This window comes from Chelon labrosus, assembly GCF_963514085.1.
Source record: "Chelon labrosus genome assembly, chromosome: 14".
In the NCBI taxonomy this organism is placed as follows: domain Eukaryota; kingdom Metazoa; phylum Chordata; class Actinopteri; order Mugiliformes; family Mugilidae; genus Chelon; species Chelon labrosus.
This window is the reverse complement of record NC_140347.1, coordinates 22,066,211-22,081,703: the sequence shown is the minus strand read 5'-3', so window position 1 is coordinate 22,081,703 and position 15,493 is coordinate 22,066,211. Positions and strand designations below refer to the sequence as shown.

General features: G+C 41.7%; 1 protein-coding gene across 3 annotated transcripts; it reads left to right on the top strand.

Moving 5' to 3' along the window:
• The first annotated feature begins 2,286 nt into the window (after nucleotides 1-2,286).
• Nucleotides 2,287-7,041, top strand: LOC311499055 (protein FAM177A1-like). Of its 3 annotated transcripts, none has more exons than XM_084559888.1 (5): nucleotides 2,287-2,389; nucleotides 2,672-2,884; nucleotides 3,051-3,117; nucleotides 3,793-3,890; nucleotides 5,596-7,041. In XM_084559888.1, exons 1-5 carry the CDS (start codon nucleotides 2,321-2,323, stop codon nucleotides 5,806-5,808), a joined length of 660 nt encoding a protein of 219 aa, XP_084416014.1. In that variant the 5' UTR covers nucleotides 2,287-2,320; the 3' UTR covers nucleotides 5,809-7,041. The 3 variants fall into 3 exon arrangements, with proteins under 3 accessions (XP_084416014.1, XP_084416013.1, XP_084416012.1); XM_084559887.1 differs by having other exon boundaries at nucleotides 2,672-2,890; XM_084559886.1 differs by having other exon boundaries at nucleotides 2,672-2,920.
• The last annotated feature ends 8,452 nt before the right edge of the window (nucleotides 7,042-15,493 follow it).

Here is a 15,493-nt window from a genome sequence, read left to right as displayed (position 1 = left end):
GACACAGTTTCTGAGTTGGTTTGTTCCAAACAAACTAGGTGAGAAGAGGTGAAGCCGTAAATCCTGGGAGACTGCAAATTTAATATCCACAGAAATGGAGAATGATGGTAAGAGAACCTAAGCGTGACAGGATCCGGGGATTTTCTGGAGACGAAGAAGCATATTTGGGCTCAGAACTAATAAAACTCTTTAAAGATGAAGCTGATTTCCGTGCACACCTCGAGCAAACATTTCTGCGAAGCCACAAAATGAGGCAGACATGCATTTTTTATGGGGAGACTCCAGCTTTTACATCTCATGACATCATAGGTCTGAGAGTTAGACCCGTGGTTTGTGGCCTCCAGTAAATCCTTCCTATTGAAGTTACTTTGCAGCTCTCGAGGGTGAGAGCGGGTAACTAAACAGAGTGAGTGATTATTCGATGTGCAGATATTCAGGCTCCTGCTGGGGATTTGTATAAATCGGCATCCGGACCCAAATAATTCACTAGCTGCTCAGAGGCACAGCTGCCTCTGAGTCAAGAGAGTTAGATGAAGGTCTACTGACATCTAGTGGTTGAACTTTTAAAAACCAGCTTCACGATACTCAAAGATACTGCTGTTTTGCAATTAAAATCATACGAAATTGAATGTTGTTTAAACCTTCACAAATATAAATATATATACCATAGTATATACAAAAAACTTCCTATGAATATAAGAATCCAAACGCTACAAGCAGTCACTTTAATGTGTAGACACTGGAAACCCTTTGGCCTGTAGGCCTGTTCAATAATTCAAACATAAAACGTGGTTTAAACATTAGTTTAAAGCATTTCCCTTCTAGGGAAACTGTAGATTAGACAAGCACATCTGGTAACTTTGTCTTATAAATCTTTCCCCAAACTCTATTTTTACCTTACTGAGTATCCAGGTGAATATTTTACCTTTCAGTCCTGCTCTGCAAATAGTATACTGTGCCCTGACAACTGACCCTGCAACATTATAACCAATACATTACCCATATCAGTCTTGTATTACCCCAACTACAAACTGTTTGCAGTCTTCAAAGAACCCAGCCCCTTCGAACAGCATGTTCTTTTAACACATAGGTTACAGGAATCACAGTTTTTGCATAATTCTTTGCTCTCTAAAGCGTATGAGAGCACACGCTCTTGCAATATGTGCTCTGGCTGACAAGCATCAGTGCTATGTACATTATGCTACACATCTACAAATCCACATTAAACAAAGCAGTTTAAATCAGTAACACGTCGCTACGGAGTTGCTGTATAAACTGTTAACACGGTTGAAGTCTATGTAGTACAGTTCTCCCCAAAAAGGGAGGTAGTCATGAGGGCCCACTCTGAATGGCGTATAGCCAGTCTGATCTATAGCACCGTTTGACAAAAGTATTTGTTGCACTTTTCTTCCCACGCATCAAGGAACCACTGTGTACCACCTGAAAAGCACAGATCAATGATGGCACTGCTCTGTTTAAGATTCTCAGCAAGCCACAACAGTTTTTCTCTGATCCGGCATGCACAATACAATACAAGGCCACAAGGACGAGGACACTTTTTCCAGCTGTCTAGTGAAAAGGGTAACCTTTTACCCCATATTCTGCACGCATTGGCTTTGTGACGGTGTAGTGCAAAAATATATGTGTCCAATAATATTTACCAAAAACATAAATGCAATTAAATAAAATAATTTAAAAATAAAATAAAATAAAAAATCATTATACAGTGAGGTGGATAAAGGGAGGGATTTTTGCATTATGTTTTATACGTTCTCTTGAAAGAATAATTATAAAAAATATGTATAATAACAATAATAACCATCGTATTAATAATCTTTTCAAGTCAACATTACAAAGTGCTATCACAGCAACAAAAAAACTGCAATTTTTAAAAATAGTCATCGACAACAAGAAGAACGACACGCATCCATCCATTTATATGAAAGTCAATAAAAGTGACAGAAATACTCCTTTAAAATATAGGTAAATGTCTCCTCAAGCAGTATTTGTAGATAATATAAATCATGAAAATATATATTAATAACATTTTTTTACGTATAAGAATGAAATTTTAAAAAAAGAATGTTTTGTGTGAGTGAAACCTTTTAAAATAATAATAAATGCAATGAAACACAAAGAGGACCGTTATTAGCTGTAACTGCTAGCTCTTGATCCACAATGTATTCCGATGTAACGGTATGGACGTAACGTTACGTACGGGGATGCAGTTGAACGGCACTTCCGGGTCTGGTCGCGCGGAGGGGAGACGTTGTTGTGTGTCGTGGGCGCAGCATCCAGAGATACAAAGAAGACGGCGACAATGGCCGATATATCCCTGTATCTCACCAACGTTAACGTGTCCATAGGACGGAACATGGATGTGGGGCAGGTCGGTGAACAGCTCTCTCAGATATTAGCGGTGTGTTTACTGAATGATGGCTAATGATGCCGCTGAGCTTGACGCCTGTAGCTTGTTGTCACTTGTCAGATGTGTCATGTCGGAATGCACGGTTCAGATATTACACAGCGAATAGGCAGGATTTTATTGTTTTCGTTTAAGCAACACACTTAGAAACTAAGGTTTTCTCGTCTGGAGCTAGGGCTTTCACTGACTGACTAACTGCTTAGTGAAATACTCCCTGTATTTGATTTGTTTGTGATGTCTGTCCAGAGTCAGAGTCCCAACCCTGCCAAGGACTTTGAGAGTGTGGAGCTGGGGGAGCTGGACAAGAGAGAGGAGCAGCAGCAGCAGAGGGAGAAGGCCCCCCGTCGGATCATCCATTTCTCCAGCGGCGAGACCATGGAGGAGTACAGCACCGACGAGGAGGAGGGAGAGGACAAGGAGCCGGAGAGGAAAGACCTGCTGTCCTCCCCGGTCGATGCGGTGAGGGTGAGGACTGCTGGAGGGATGGGGGAATTTGTGAGTGTGTGGGAACCAGGGACAATGATGGAGATGGAGGAGTGTGCTTTTACTTGTTCACGGATGATTATTTAAAAAGTTTCAAGGTTTTGTTATTGATTATTGTTGGTTTCAATTACTTGTGTTGCAGTCAAAGATGACCTGGGGGCCTTATTTCTGGTTCCACATGTGGAGAGCAGCCACATCCACCATCTCCGGTTTGTGTTCAACCCATTATACTATGAAAACACATTTTTTGGCGATTAGCTCGATGCCAAACTCCAGACATATTTGAAAATTGACTCATGTCATTGTTTGCCAGTTTGCATTGCAGCAGTGTCTCTGTATTTTACAAAAAGTTGCCCAGATTTATCCTTGCCCAGCAAGGATGTTGCTGCCAGTTAACATTTTTTAGTGTAGAGTAGCTTAAGAAATATTTCTCTGCAGACACATTAAGCTTGTTACATACTCTGCATAGCCCTCATAGCCCCCCCCCCCCCCCCCCCCAATCGTCATTACATCATTACAGCAGTAACATAACACCTACATTTTCACCTTACAGCTTACAGCAATATCTTTAGATGTGCGTTTCTCATGCAGGATGTTGCAGAAAATGAGACAAACCTGACAGTTTTTTAAAAATTGATTTAATCTGGTGTCTCTATAGTATGTGGCACAGCTGTTCTGTTCACTTACACTTTTCAAATGTCAATTAGGAGTCTGAAATTAATTAGAAAAAGGTTTTTGTTCCTCTTTTGAGGTTTCTCCAGTTGGAGACGCCCTACCAAACATGCTAGTTCCCTAAAATCTAAATACAGCACTGTTACACTGTCGCATCAGAATGTGAAGATAGTTGATGTAAACTTGTATTATATGTTTTTTTTTTCTTCCAGCATGTGACTACCTTGGGGAGAGGATGGCCTCCCTGTTTGGGATAACATCAGCCAAATATCAGTACGCTATCGATGAATACTACAGGATGAAGAAAGAGGTATGGTACAAGGAGGCTCTTTAGTTCAGGCACACAAGTTTCAAATTTATTCAACCCGCCACTGCAAATTAGGTTTATTGGCAAAATGTACAAACTGCCAGCTGTTTGCAATAAACAAATCAAACAAGAACAATTCGAATAGCTCAGCACATCTAATATTACAAGTGGTTTCCAAATTCAACGCAAAAGGCCACTTTTAATGACTTTTCAGTCTCTCTTACTCACCATAAGATCATAAACTCACACATTTCAAATCAGGTGTAGCAACCCGTCAAGGGCTTAATTAGTTGCATTGTGTGTGCTTGAGATAGAACAACTCAAATAGCTGGACTGTTGATGGTGGCATTTGATTCCATGTTAGAAACATGGCTAAGTCAAGAGAACTGTCCAAAAAGGTCAGAGAAGAGATCATTGCCACGCACAAACAATGATACAAAAAGCTAGCAAAGGCATTGAATGTTTCTGTTGATACAGTTGGAAGCATAGTTCTCTTTAAAGCTACTTTAAAGTTAAAGGAACAGTGTCCACACTGCCTGGACGTGGCAGAAAAGGGAAGCTATCAATGGATGCCACCAGAGTCCTGAGGAGGCAGGTGGTCAAAAACAAGACCTGCAGCAAGACTTGGTGGCCGCAGGCACTGAGGTTTCAGTTGCCACAGTAAAGCGCAGACAAACACCACTGCAGACCCAAAAAGCACAAAAAAGGTCATCTCCAGTTTGCTCGAAACTGTACAAGTAAGCCAAAAAGATTTTGGGCTTCTTCTGTGGAGCGATGAAACAAAACTAACTTTTCGTGCCTATGGATCAACTGAATGTCTGGAGGAGGAAGAATCAAGCATATGCTGAAAAGACCACCCTGCCTACGGTGAAGCATGGGGATGGCTCAGTGATGCTCTGGGAGTGCTTTGCTTCCCTTGGCACTGGAAACCTGCAGCATGTGGGGGACAAGATGAATTCAATTACGTATCAGGAAATCCTGGGAGAACATTGAAAACCTTGGGCGTCATTGGACCTTCCACCAGGACAATGATCCCAAGCATACCTCAAAGTAGTCCACCAAGGCTTGGTTTCAGACTGAGTATTGGAGGAGAGTGGCCATCACAGTCGCCTGACTTGAACCCCATTGTAAATCTCTGGTGGGATTTGAAAAAGGTGGCTGCATCACACAAACCCAAGAATATTAGTGAACTGGAGGCCTTTGGCCCTGAGGAATGGGTTAAGATTCTCCAGGAATGCTGCCAGAAGCTGGTGTCTGCCCATGCATCAAGTATGCAGCAGATCATAACAGCACAAAAGGGTGCTCTACTAAGCACTAAAGATGCTTGTTATGATGGGGTTGATTGATTTTGATACTGCAGAACTCATTAAAAGTGGCATTCTGTGTTAAAGTTTGAGAAAGCAAGGAAAATCAAGGAAGTCAAGTGTCGTTTTGTAATAACAAGACAAGGATATCAGCCTTGACTACCAGTTAACTCAATACAGATAGGTTCCTGACCTTGTAGCTCATGGTAGCAGCTGTTATGCAGGACTGGAAGCAATATGTGTATCCAAATGGTTTCCAGAAATGTAGCATGGACTGAGATGTTTTTTGAAAACTGTGCTGAAACACCCTGACCCATCTCTGTGGCTACTTGTTAGTGTGCATGTAGCCTCAGAGATGATCTTACTACCCACTCTTACCCACCTTCCTTCTGTCCCTTGTTCAGAGGGAAGAAGAAAAAGAGGAAAACCGTCTCTCAGAGGAAGCTGAACGATCCTTTGACCAGCTACAATGTCAGGAAGAGGAAGACGAGCCAATCACCATGACAGACCAGCCGGAGGTGGCCGCCTCTCCCCCTGAAGTGGCCTACCAGGTCGAGAATGAAAGTCAGGTGACCTCGGGCACCATCAGAGTGCCTGCTATTGTCACGGCAACCTAACCTCGAAAAGGACGTTTGCTCATCGATGTGGGTTTGTTTATTAAAGAAGGAACACTGTCTTGTTTCACCAAGCTGTTTAGTTTGTGTATGACATGGCTTTAGATGGGGTAGCGCTGCTGTATTGTGGTTGGATGGCGAGGACAGGAGCGGTGCAACAGCGCAGCAATCAATAATGTAACTGCTGGATAATGGGGCAACATATTTAGATATCTGAATACACTGAAATGAACAAGAGCAGTGTTATGAACAACATACAAAATAAGTCAGTACGGTGAAGCGCTATTTGATCTGCTAATGCGTCATTCTCTTTACATCGTTAGCCCTTATTGAACAACTGTTTATTATTAATAAAGTCATGACATTATCCAGCATCTTCTACATTATCCATTGCTACAGCAGAGTGAGGGTGAAGTGTTGGTCCCCTGTGCCTCTGATGGACCGGATACTGTGCCTAAATCACCAATACAGCCAAGTCAGTGCCAGATCTGAACCAAGCATGTATTTGAACGCGATTTGAAATAACTTTTAATTCAGTGAATACACTCTGCACCAGATGACATGTCTGCGCAGATCTGGCCAAACTGATGCACCCTCGCTACACCTGGCTGCACCAAAGAGCTGGTCATTTTAACACTCCTTCACGTGTCAGTTTGTTTACTTGTATTTCCATATTAATGCATAATGAGCTTTGGTTGCACTAAATGTCTGTGGAAGCACTGTGCAGATTTAGCCGTGGTTTGCAAATCATCTGTGGACCGCAGGAACAGCATTTAAAAACACTGACAACGGGTTTACGTGTTCTATTCTGCTCTCATCATCTGCCTTGTCTACTACTGACATGGTCGTAGTAGATGTGGTGTGTCAGCCTTTGATAATGGCAGGGAGCATTGTGACACTAAGTCTGTATAAAGACATGCAAACTTACATTTTTAACTGTTTTTAGTACACTTTTTTATATTTGTGTATTTATTTTACTGAACGGACTGACTGAGCACTTAATTTAAGGATTTTTGTATTGTTTTTTAAGTAACACTACAATTAACTATTAATAAAGGTACTGTCTGACTTTTATACTTGTCTGTGTGGGTGTTGTTAACTTTAGAATGGTTAAACAAGTCCAAATGGAAACATTTGTTTTATTTTCTTAAGTTAATGTTGTCCTCTGGCTTGTCTGCTAGTTGAAAGACTTATAGAGCAGCTACAGTGAAAGTGATGTGAGGGACTGGCATTGTCAGTGGTAACAAAGAGTCTGTGTCGTCCTGTGTGCAGACTTCTCTGAGGTCAGAAACCGCAGCTACTCGCTGCACAATGCGTCCATTCTCATACCAGAGTGGCTTTCTGTGGTCCCCGGCGACCCCCTCTCTGTTGCTGACATACTGTACACACGCCTACCTCTACGCTAGAAATACAAAACATGCAAATTGATGGCTGGTGGGCTTGTTTGCTGAATGTACATCAAAACCACTGGGAGTTTGGCACCAGTCATTGCACTGCAAGCATTTGCATTTATTCCATAAGTCATGAAAAGGTTTTACACTGTAAAAATCCCCATATTATCACTTAATTTTATGTATGGCCGTGTCTTTTTTTTAGAGCAAATAAATATGTCACTGATTTAAGATGTCATTGTTGTTTCAACATCACACCAAACTATGGAGGACCATAACTGCCACATTGAATGAAATACATATAGTAATAAATAACAAAGAAATTATTTAATAACATGATACCAAACCCCTGTTTCTAGATTTTTCCATAAATTAAACAAACGCAGTATTAGGCAGATTGCTGCACTATAGAATGACAGTTAAGTCAACTTAATGGATTTAAATGAATTTCATCAGATACAACTTTTGAGGTTGTTTTATAGTTACTACTTTAACCTTTTGGGAAATATGCTTGTTCACGTTGCTAAAAGTTAGATAAAAAGGTTGATATATATGTATTCTGTACTAAACAAGCTTCGAAGTTAGCGTGGAAGCCAATCCAACCTCCCCCTTCCTCAAAGGTTTTGCAACGGAAAGTTGGTCTCTCCGTTGGGAACGGATTATGCTCCTGCAAAGAGCTGCCAGGCCTATCACATCGTTTGGTTGGGTTTTTGCGGAGATGGACAGAAGATATTCATACACGTCATCTGAGCACCATTGGGTTGAATTTGTTGACAACAAAATGTCTCTGATTTGTAGTAGGACTATCCCATTGCGCGAAGGCATATTTATTTTCTCTGGTAACACGCCTCATAATTAAACCCAGATGGCATGGGGACAGCAGGTTAATTCCAAACAGCATAACTTAGCATCAGTGTACAGCTATCCCTCCCCAGAAACAGCAAATTGACATTTTTACTCTTCAGCTTTTGTATAGCTTTTTCTTTTAAAAGGCTAACGAGCTAAGGTTGCTCTTACTCACTATTTAAAGCCTTTTCACTAAGCTAAGCAGCTGCTGCGAATAGCAACATAATATTTAGCATAGAGCTACGGTGGTTGTGTTGATCCTCATTTTTTAATTCTTGGCAGCTAATCAGTGTTATTTCACAAAATGTTAAAGATTTTAGCCCAGGAATAAAACAACTGCCATAAGTTGTGAGAACACTGTTGCTGCCTGGAAGCTACAGTGGCTAACAATTTAGCTAATTTAGCTAATGAGCAAGAAATGGAAATGTGGAAATTCAAAAGCATAATGAAAACAAATACGTTGTTAGTCACGAAGCAGACTTTCTAAATTGCATTGTATTGACTTGCCACCAAAAAATGAACTTCCATGGCATCAACCATTTCTGGAAATTCCAATGTCCCTTGTGAACTGATAAACACAATCCTTTATTAAGACACAACAAGGTCTAGAATGCATCTTCAAGGTGAACCTTGCGGCAATGGGAAGATTCTTTATCTTTTCTTTGGTTTCAAAGTGCTTTCACTAACTTTCTAACTAACCTAGAAACATGGCTAAAAAGCACAGGATGTTAGTATTTTGGGACATAATGAGAGACTAAATGACTTACGATGGAAATGCTTGGTGGTGAGCATGACAGGAAAACTTCATTTCCCTTTCTGTGTAATTGCTGTTTTCTAGAAAAAAGCTGCAAAAACTGCATCCTGTTGGCCCTTTAGAGGAGCATGGAAATTATATATTTGGACGTGTAGCGTCTTTCAAACTATGCAAACTCACAATCAAGATGGGAAAGCACAGCTTGCTGGTGCGTGTTGGTCCATTTGGTGGCGGCCTGCATGTCATACCGCATCATTACACTGGTGCCACGATGACACGGCTCATCTCTGATAGACACTGAAGTCGACCCATGCCACAGACGGGCCACACAAGGCAGCCACACACAGCTTCCACACTGACAGACAATACCACCCACTGACAGCCTGCTCAGCCCAGCACAGAGTCACGGCTGATAACTCATCATGCCCGTATACATAATTCATCAACACAGACACGAGGGAGACTTTTAAATTATGTTTCCAATCGGAGATATCGCAAATGAATGTTTTTTTTGTTATCAGCGGAGATGCAGGCCGCGTGGTTAAGCCGTGTCAGTGTTCCTCGAAACCTGCAGTAATTGAATACTTGTTGTCGGATCCTTCAAAAACAGCTCCTGGCTGTTTTGAGCTGTTATTTATTTATGTGCTTTTGAGGCAATTATACTTTTTTCGCCCTGTGGTTGTTGTTTCTGACTCAACATGTTCTTCAGTAGCTGTTTGTTTACAAAATCTGATATATTAAATGTAGTGGTTAGCACTTGTGGGAAACAGCTGGGATTTCTTTTTATTTTTTGCTCCTTCGGGCGCAGCTTGAAGCAAGATAGTTTACACACACAGATGTGTATAAATGATTAATTCAAGTTGAAATATACAAAGGTAAATGGCAGTGGCTAATCCATAGCCTGGGAGTAAAGTCGAGTGCCACAAAGGAGCTAATTCCAAAAATAGTATCTTATATAGTGTATATAATACTAAATGCACAGGGATAATTCGTTAGTGATGCTTGTACTTGTGGCCTCAGCAGACTGAGGTAAAAAATAATATTAATTGTCAAAGGGGAACGCTCTTATCTAAACCTTTGTGCCCCCCAAAATGCACCTTGTTAAAAAGTATATTTCCTGTGCCAGTATGCACGCTTTAACATTTTTTTTTTCACAGGTTACTGTGTTGGTCATTTTGGAAAAAGTGTACAGTTCCTCTTCTGTCCACTAGAGGGTAGTACTGTCTTTTACCGGAGAGGCTAGCCGGGGTTACCATAGGCCAGCACACACATTCGAGTTCAGACAAAATATGTAAACACACAGATGTTGAAGTAAGTTTGTTGATAACTTTAGATTAGTAAAAAGGACTTAACAGAAAAGTATGATCCGTGAAAGGAAAATAGAAACATTTAATAAAAGATACAAATCAATATGTATTGTTTTCTTTTCAAAAGTAGAATCTAATTATAGAAGTTTGCTATTATTAGTGTACACTGGTGATCTGTGTGATAATCTGTGCAGTGGTGCGGAGAGAAAACTGACTGGACCGACTGAACGGGCCCATCAGGGATGATGTGAGACATGCAGCAGTCATCGGGCAATATGTGATTAAGAGGGAAAATCCAGCTCTGAGTGTTCACAATGCCATTCCTTGTGACTTACTGTTTTCTGGCACAAGCACTTGTTTGTGCACGTGCGCAAGCGGTTTCCAGCACGCGTTTATGCATATATGCAAAAGGGTCAGTCCCGAACTCTGCTTAAACTCCTGTGGGCCAATCCCCCCCAACGCTTCGCCTCGAGCCGTCTGCTGCTTCACACATACCTGACATTTTTGTGGGCCTTGAGCGGTGGGAGTGGGGACAGGAGGTGTTTAGTGATCTGTGGAGACCAGCTTAACGAGCGCTTTCACTTCGGATCTGCTCAGAGGTGGCCCAGAAGTCTTAACCACATGTCCTTCAAAACGCACTGCACCGCTCCTGACTGCCATATGCGCCGATAGACCTAGTCTGTGATTAATCAGGGCTCACATGCCGTTTAGTCACTTGCAAACTGCTGTTCATGCCACGCTGACATGCTGTAGGTGCAGTCTGAGCTGTAGACGCAAGGCACCCTGCAGGACAGTCTGCCTGTGATAGTGGAACTTAATTTCCTCGAGGTGCAGACGCTTTTTAAAGGGACGGCTGCTCCTCGCTGAGAGAGGAGACATGTATATAAATGGAAACAGAAGTGAGGAGGTAAAGGCAGAAAAAAAAAAGGCAGTGAGACATACAGAAAGGCAGAAGGAGGGAGGGTGATGAGAACAGCAGCAGCCCCTTTGATGTGGGCCTCAGCAGGGCCCTGTGTGTGTCTAAGACGAGGCAGGCCTGCTGAGGGAAGGGGATTTCCAGCACAGTTTGGGCTCCTGTCTCACCCACTTAGCCTTCACTTCCTTCGTGGGCTACAGCTTAAAAACACACAGTTTGCACAGACAACACCTCTCCAGCCTGAGCTGTCACTCTGGAATGACAGGCACCGTCAGTTTAGTAGTACCGTTCTCTTACCACATCCCCTTTGAGGGCATAGCGTTGTAAAATATGTTAATGTGAGGCATCACATTTTTTATTTTTTTTTTTTTATAGGCTGGCATGCTACATAATGATGCTGGGGAATTATTATGCTTCTGAAGACGCCTGTACATTTCCACAGCGAAACGCGAGCGTCCTTTGATTGCGCTGAAATCAAAGTGCATCGCGTAATTGCAATTTTCGTTTTTCCACCAAACGCGTTCGCACATTTATTTTTCACATGCACAGAAAGCTTTCTATGTGCACGATTAGGATCTTAAAAAGCTCCTTTTCTCACACTGGTTGCAGTTCACACTCCACGCACTCACTGTCTGTCTGCACACACCGTGCCCTTTTACACACACACACACACAGACATACACACACCCAAATGTGCTTGACTGTCAAAGCACCGTACGCACGCACACACACGCACACACATGCATACATGCAGGCACACACGCTGTGTCGTGGAAAGTCCCTGGCACTAGCTGCCTCATATCTCGGCTATGGGTTTGCTAGCACAGGTGGCTGCTACAGGGACAACAATGCTAATACAATATGACCTGTGAACCTGCACTGTAGCAGCTGCTTACGTCTTTACCTACCTACTGCAAAAAAAAAAAAAAAAAGCTTTCAGGGCTTGAAAATTGGCACAAACCATTAGCTAAAAGCGGCAGCAAACCTTAAGTGCATGTGTGCAATGTTTGGGTTTCATCGTTCGTCTCTACAACTGCTAAACTAAAATATTAGCTTTTATTAGCTTTTATAAAAGATCATTTTTAACGCTATGCCTATGTCTGAGCCTGTTCGCTTGGCCAACAACTGCCTGTTGCTTTCTGTGAAACACAGTTTTCAGTTTTTTGTTGTTGTTTCGCCCTTATGTATAAAAAATGAAGGAAGAATATGATTGTTCCTTTTCCTCGCTGTGTGGGTTAGTAGGAGATCTGCTGTCCAACACTTCTTAAGCTGAGTCACGCTGACAGATGGGGATGTATTTCCGGATGCACACCTGACTTTGTATGTGGAATTTCAGCACATCTTCAACAAAGGAACTCGATGAAATCGTCTCGTCTCCTATCAACAAAAGCAGCTGACAGTATCTCATCGTTATCAGCGTTTTCTCTGACTGTCAGGCTCATTCTGACTCAAGCTCCCGTCAGCATTCGGCTCGCATGTCCTTGATCACCGTCCTCATCTGGGCACAAGTCGCCATTCCCGGATGTTTTGCGGTTGCTGTGAAGCCCCAGTATGAAACGGACCTGAACGTCGTTTCCCAAAAGCATGTTAAGACAAAATATGCATCAGCTTAAAAAGCACCTACTACATACTTCATACTTACTTTTATCAAGATCCCCATTGTTCTTGTTAACTGATATGTACTTAACAACAAACTTGTGACAATAAAATGAACACACATAAACAACTCAACTGATCTACCATCATGGCAAATGTCGCATTCCTCAGGTCTAATGACCTTCAGGGGGAAAAAATGCTGCATTTTAGGTGTAATGTGAGTGAGAGTAAGATCTGCCTTGAGCGGCAGGTCAATCCATCAAAGTTTCCTTTCTTCTGCTGAATTCCTGCCGGTAACATGAGCTGTGAACAGCAGCAAGCTGAAGCTGCAGATGTTGTCACATTGTCGTCATATTCGTAAATGTGACTGGCATTTGACATTATCATGGATGAGTTGTGTAAAAAGATCCACTAAAAAACAAAACAAAAAAAAAAACGATGCAAATCAACCACAAAGTAATGCATAAATCCAAAAGGAGAAGCAACTATGAATATATGTAAGTAGAAGGATTTCGCTCTAGGTTTTCCAGTCTGGGGTTTTTGCCACTGTGTAGGAAGGGTGGGGAGGTTTTTGCATGTCTGTGTCCAGGGACCCATGTCCTGTTTTACAGTGTGTCTGTTTGACACATTTTTACACACCCTGCATTACCGCATACAGAAATTAAAAGCATCCAAACTTGGTGTACACAGTGCCTTTAGGTAATTCAAACGAAATGGTTTTTTGTTACAAACCGTACACCTTCGATTTCATGGCTGCAACTCGAACGTCTTTTCCACTTTGAGCAAGTAGCAACGGGCCGGATTGTTTTGGCCTTTTGACTTCTGACTGGCCAGTGGGTGTTGTGTTTTGCAGGGTGGAGGCCTGCTAGCTTTTTCAGAATGGCTTATGTAACTGCTGGTCAGGGCGAAACGGTAGTGAAACATCCTCTGCAGAATAATGCGCCTGCATGGGCGGAGTGTGTTTCTGCAAAGGACACTGAGGTCCAAATGTAGACTTTAGGTACTTTCCTCAGTTAAAGAGCAAACACCCCTGGTGTCTGCCACTGCGCTTACATCTGTATCCGCAGCGAGCAGTGTGAACGGGCTTTTGAAACGAGCGCGGAGGAAATATGTCAGCTGCCTTCTGGGTCAGTGACAAATAGCTCAACTTGTGGTTGTTGGTGGCAAATATAACAGAATAGGGACTTATCCGGTGAACTTTATGAAACTGTCTTTTTTATAAACTCCATTCACAAAAACCCAGAGGTAGCAGATGATCATAGATAGTACTACAGAAAAAAATAATCACATTTTAAAGTCATAGACACAAAGTTTACAATTATATGAATTCGTGGACAGTTTGGTTTGATTGTTGCGTTTCCCAAAAGGAAAAATCTGCAACACCAAGACATAAACAGAGATAGACCGAAATATTCCAGTTTAATGCAAAGTGTCATTGTGGGTGGAAATTACACTTGGAAATAAAAAAGAACGATACTTACACCTCTTTTCTTTGGCTTTTAACACCATGTAGAGTGTTGATTTTATGTGTATACATGCATATTTGTACTACTTCATCTTTTATTATGTTTCTATTGTGTTATCTATTTATTGTGTTTTATCTTGTAAAGCACTTTGGAAACCTTGTGTTTGTTAAAATTGTGCTATATAAATAAAGTGGATTGGATTGGATTGGATTACTTTCATATGTAAAGCTCAAAGGCTCCAGGCAAATTCAGGTTTTCACTATTAAAGCACAAACGTTTCTCTCATGGTGTTATTCCTTCTGTCGTGTCTTTTGAGCTATGATTTCAATAGTAAACAGCCTCATGGTTGTACGCCTCCAACTAGTCAAGTCAAGTTCCAATTTACTTATATGTCTGTCCAGACTGATATAAGCTTGTTGTGTACTACCAGAGGAACAAGAGGCCGCCTGTTCTCACGGCAGTGGTTTCACTCCTATTAGAAACTTGTGAAAGTCTGAACTAATACAGTAACACATAGAAATCAGTTAGGTGCAGCTTAGAGAGAGAAACGGATGGCGCTGTCTTGCAGATGCATCACTGGAATTGTGTAGACGAGCACTGCGAATCAATGAATACTAAATCTTTGGAATACAGTTTCTAGGAAAGTACACCAATCAGCCATAACATTAAAACCACTGTCAGGAGGAGTAAATAACACTGACCATCTTGTGACAATTCAGTGTTCTGCTGGGAAACTTTTGAACCTGGCATTCATGTGGATGTTACTTAGACATGTAGCACCCACCTAGACCAGGTGGTCATAATGTTATGCTCAGTAAAGCCTAGAGTTCATTGCCAGTCCATTTCCCTGTGTGTTGTGTTCAGTATTTTTTAGGTTAAAGTTTAGAACTGATGTTAGCGCGACATTTTACCAGTGCTTTATTGTGTTCCGCCAATCAATCTACCCTTACGTCGCTCATTGTTCCCTTTGTGGGAGAGTCCCTATCCTGAAGTTGAAGCTAAAAAAAAAAAAAAGCTCTTCTAACCTGAAGTCTAATGTCTGTGATCATTTTCACTTCCTACGGTGGAGACAGAACAAAAGAGGGGATGCTTCCTCCAACGCATGTAGGAACTCTGAAAAAGTACCTATTATCAGTTAGCCTATTGGTGCATCCAGTAGACTTAGGGGCAACAGTATCATTTATTTTTAGTTATCTGTCACTTGATCCTCTTTCTAGTTCTGCCTTAAAACCGGCTGACGAAAGCAAAACAGTAGAATTTAAAAATGAAACCCAGAAAAATAGCTGAAAGTGTTTCACTGAGCTTAGAGGAGGTCTGGGGTCAGAGGAGGATTTCCTGTGCACTGGACGCTGTATATGAGCTACTGCAGAAGGCACAGCACAGAAAAACCCATCTGAAACCTTTCATTTCTA

What these genes read in the sequence shown, in the direction of transcription:
- LOC311499055 (XM_084559886.1), top strand. Translation starts at nt 2,321, where the DNA reads ATGGCCGATATATCCCTGTATCTCACCAACGTTAACGTGTCCATAGGA. An exon ending in CTGGAGGGATGGGGGAATTT is followed by an intron (nt 2,921 to 3,050) that starts GTGAGTGTGTGG and finishes CTTGTGTTGCAG; the next exon opens with TCAAAGATGACCTGGGGGCC. An exon ending in ACTACAGGATGAAGAAAGAG is followed by an intron (nt 3,891 to 5,595) that starts GTATGGTACAAG and finishes TCCCTTGTTCAG; the next exon opens with AGGGAAGAAGAAAAAGAGGA.